We start from the raw sequence: 4,570 nt of genomic DNA, 5'->3' as shown, positions 1-4,570 counted from the left end.
CATAGAATTAATAGTCAATTAACATATTTGCAGGTGACATTTTATAAAAATATTAGTGTACTATGGATGAATATTCCATATGTTAGGTGCTTATTATAATAAATAATAACTTCCAATAAATTTTTATATTATTAAATCCTAGTATTTTTTACAACAGTAATTATATTTTTTTACCTTGTTTATTTCATAATAGATATCTCATTTATTACATCGAGTTACATCATTTTTAGGAATTAATTTTATTATTATTTTTACAGACTTCTTTTTTTGCAATTGTATTTTTTTTTTTTTTTAAAATGATGCATTTGAAAATATAAATATTTTTTAAAAAAATATATTCTGTATTCATTAATAGACATTATTATATTCTTAGCATTCTGCAAGATTATACAATAACTGATAATTATTATCTGTTAATTTTTTATATTCTTTTTCAAATGTTTCAAATAATTTATCTTGTTTTTTTTTTCTTCTGTTCCATAGACTGATTAACTTTTTTACAATTGGATATACATATGAGCCATAAGGTGTGTACTTAAAGTATGAGAAAAAAAATTACATATTTATTAATAATTAATTTAATTAGCACTTAAATAATATATTAATTTATATTATATATTCTAATAATATGTATGTTTTATTAGCTTAATGCTTTATTAACCTTATACAAAATAAATATTATTAATGATGTTATAGATGCAAATACAATCAATGATGCAACTGTCTTTAAAATGTAATGTGAAATTTTAATGCCAATTAAGCAATCACGTAATTTTATATTGTATTGAATATATTGATCATTAACTGTTTCCAGAATGTTTTTCAAACTATCGTTATTGATAAAATCTTGCAACAATAGCATGTACTTATCAAAACTTTCACTATCGGTAAGGCATGTATATGTTCCATTTCTAATTAATTCTAGTTCCTTATACAGATTATCCAAATTCTGAAATATACTAAGTATATTTTCACGAATATTTTGAGAATAATTTTGGCATATATCGAATAGATTATTATTACCATTTTCCTTTGATATAGTTTTCATTTCATTGTAACAATTACTTTTTTCAATACAAGCATATTTTTTATTTATTAGTTCATCGTTTAGTTTATAGAAGAAATATTTACAGTATGTTTCTCTATTATTTTGATCTTTTTCTTTTATGTGACTTAAATAGAGACAAAGATCTTCACAAATGAAAGTAAAAGTAGGATCCTCCTTATGTGCTATTTTTTTGCTTATCTGTCTGCACATACTCTTGTAAAGATTACGCTTAGATAAATTATTCACTCCTATAGCAGAATTATACTCATCCATGCATGTGGGATATATACCCTTAAAATCAAACTAATTGAAAAATTAATTATATATAAAAATTTTTAAAAGGTTTTTGAGAGAATATTTTTTAATTCTTTTTTTCCAAATATTGATATATTAAATTATTTATCATTAATAATATTTTTAATAAAATATATAAAAATACATTTATATAAGACATTATATTGTATAGAATAATTTTTATATGTTAATTAATAGACACAATATTTTTATTTATTCTATAATAAATTTATGTGTTTAAAGTACCATATTAAATATAATATTTATAACATATAGATTGTATTTTATAATAATTTATATTTATATACAGTGTTTTGACATATATATATTTATTACATTAATTATATATATTATACTATGCCAATAGTGCTCATTACGTTCAAGAGAAAAAAAACTTTTAAATGAATGATTTATAAAAAATATTGGCCTCATAAATTTATAATTAAATAATGATATAATATTTTATATATTAAACACTTGTAATAACGTTATATACATATATAAGTGGTATAAAATATATATGCATTAATAAATTAAATTGAATAGTGGTTCTTATAATTAAAGAGGTTATATTATCACATTTATTTTTTTTTAATTTTTATTGAAATTTTAATTTAGTTGTAAAATGCTTATAACCTTCACTTTCGTGTTTCTTAATATATTGGTAATTTCAACAATGGATTATTTATGAAATTGCATTTCTTGCTTGATATTGCAGTTTTATGTTTCATATAAATTAAATATTCGTAAATAATGAAAAAAAAAATTTATGGTATTACAATTTAATTAAATCTTTATTTCTGTCTAATATATACTCTTAAGTATATAATTATTACCGCAATAACCCCTGTAAAATTCAGAACTAAATTTCTTTCTTTTTATTCTATAATTAGGAAAATATATTACTTTAAATTTTTTAATTGAATTCATGCATTTTGCATGCTTACTTGTTTTAATATTATGGAATACATAGAATGAAAAATAGTTATTATTTACATTAGCTATTATATGTATAAATAAAATCAAGAAAATAATTTTTTATATTTATAATATATAATATTTGAATCTCTGATTGAGCTTTAATGCATGTATTGTAATAAAAAAATATTAAAATGCATTTTTATATTTTGTGGAAGTTATATTAATTGTACTTATAATATTTAAGATATCATAATAAATAATTCGTTATATTTTCTGCTAAAATGTATGATTATTCTTCTACATTACGCTATTTCTTTTCATATTATTAGTAGAAACAATATATTCTAATAATTTTTATCATATATGAATATACAATATAAATCACAATAAAAAAAATAATTAATCGATAAAATAAATTTGGTTGTGTTTTTATAATTACAGATTTCATATAATTGTATGTGTTCTATGAATAAAATTATAATATTAATGCTTATGATTTATATATATAAATGTAATATTTAATTAATCATATATTAGAAACAAAATGAAAAATGCACAATAATAGTACATGTTTTTTTATAACTAAAGAATAATTGGTGTAATGTTTTTTAATTTCCGGAGATTTTACTTAATTATCCGTATAATTCATAATATATATTTAAACATTTTTTTAAAATGATTTTTCATTCGTAAATAATAATTATATAATATATTTTTATTTTGTACTATAGTAACGTGCTTGTATTCAGTAATAGTGAATGATAACAAAAAAAAAAAAAAAAAAAGAAATTTAATAAATAATGTGCTTTTTATTTTGTGAGTATTATATAAATCACATTAAAATATATAAATTATTAATTTTTTTAATTAATAGAAGTTAAAATAATTAGTGTATGTAACTATTTTTAATAATACTAATTATTGAATAGATTAAAATGTTATTTAGTAGTTAATATCATGTTACTCTAGGGGACACATGAAAAGAAAAAAATATATGCATGTGTCGCTCTTAGTGTTTAGGGGTTCAGAGTTTTTATTTTAGGGTTTATAGTTCAGGGTTTAGTTTTAGCTTTTAGAGTTTAGTGTTCAGAATTCAGGGTTTTTTTTTTTTTTTTTTATTATATTAATGTTATCTAGATTTTTTGTTCATGGGTTCTAGTTTCCTTTCTGGGATTTAAAAATCGCAATTATTATGCAATTATTATTGTATTTATATGTATCATATTATGAATATATTCAATGTTTATTTTATTTTTTTTTTAAGGATTTTATCATAAAATTTTTATTATTTTAATATTTTTCTATATATGGAATGCGTGAACTCTATGAACAATCAAATTTGCTTTGCGTTCTCATACTCTATTAGAAGCATTGTTGGATCGATGAAAAATATATAAATTCTGTGTGATGAACATTTTGAATTTTTGACATATGACAATCTATAATAAATAGGATATATGCAAAATTTAATTGGATATATTTTCTTAGTAAAATACATATTCGTTGGAGAATATTATTTTTTCGAATTATTTATTTAATTATTCATAATGTTATTTATGTATATGTATGAATTTTTACAGAATATACATATTTTATGAATGTCCATATATTATATTTAATCGCTATACAATGAATTTATATTTTGATAGGTAACAATTTTTGTTTATTGTGCCATATTTCTTATTCTAAAAATATGTTGTATAGGTTATAATATATATTCGTTAGCACATATTAAATATAGGGAAAATGCTTTTGTATAATAACACATTATTAAACAGATAAATTTGTTTATATATTGTTATTTTAAAGATATGCGGAATATATTACGCTTGTACTGCGATAGCTATTTAAGAGGAATTAAATCATGAAAATTTTACTATTATATATATTTTAAATAAATATTATAATAGCTATTTCTTTATTAACTTATTTTCAATATTTATATAAATTAATTTTAATTATTAATTAATATATGCTTACACTTTCTGTCATGCATTACATATGTTATTAATAAAATTAAAAAGAATAATAAACATATGGATCTGATATTTTTTTCTTTATTGGAAAAATTTTTATAATATAAAATATTCAATGGGATGTATAGTAAAATGTGTAAATTGTGTAAAAATAATAAAAAAAATCTCTCTAATTATTTTATGTATATAAAACCATAGAAAATAGTCAAATACATTAGGAGCAAATAAAAGGACAAATTGAATATAAAGAAAAGTAGAACAGATAAATAACATGGACCATCCACATATGTAGAGTAATTTTTCACTTGATAATTACAAGAAATGAACTTAT

General features: G+C 19.1%; 1 protein-coding gene across 1 annotated transcript; it reads right to left on the bottom strand.

Annotated features, from left to right (window-relative positions):
- Positions 1-369: 369 nt before the first annotated feature.
- Positions 370-1,716, bottom strand: PGO_002575 (variable surface protein; the record flags this gene model as incomplete). Its single annotated transcript, XM_028691152.1, has 3 exons — positions 370-534; positions 662-1,351; positions 1,699-1,716. 3 exons carry the CDS (start codon positions 1,714-1,716, stop codon positions 370-372), a joined length of 873 nt encoding a protein of 290 aa, XP_028546953.1.
- Between the last annotated feature and the right edge of the window lie 2,854 nt (positions 1,717-4,570).

Source organism: Plasmodium gonderi (assembly GCF_002157705.1).
Source record: "Plasmodium gonderi DNA, contig: Pgo-contig_279, whole genome shotgun sequence".
Lineage (NCBI taxonomy): Eukaryota > Apicomplexa > Aconoidasida > Haemosporida > Plasmodiidae > Plasmodium > Plasmodium gonderi.
Note: the sequence above shows the minus strand (reverse complement) of the source record. Positions and strands in the feature narration are given on the sequence as shown.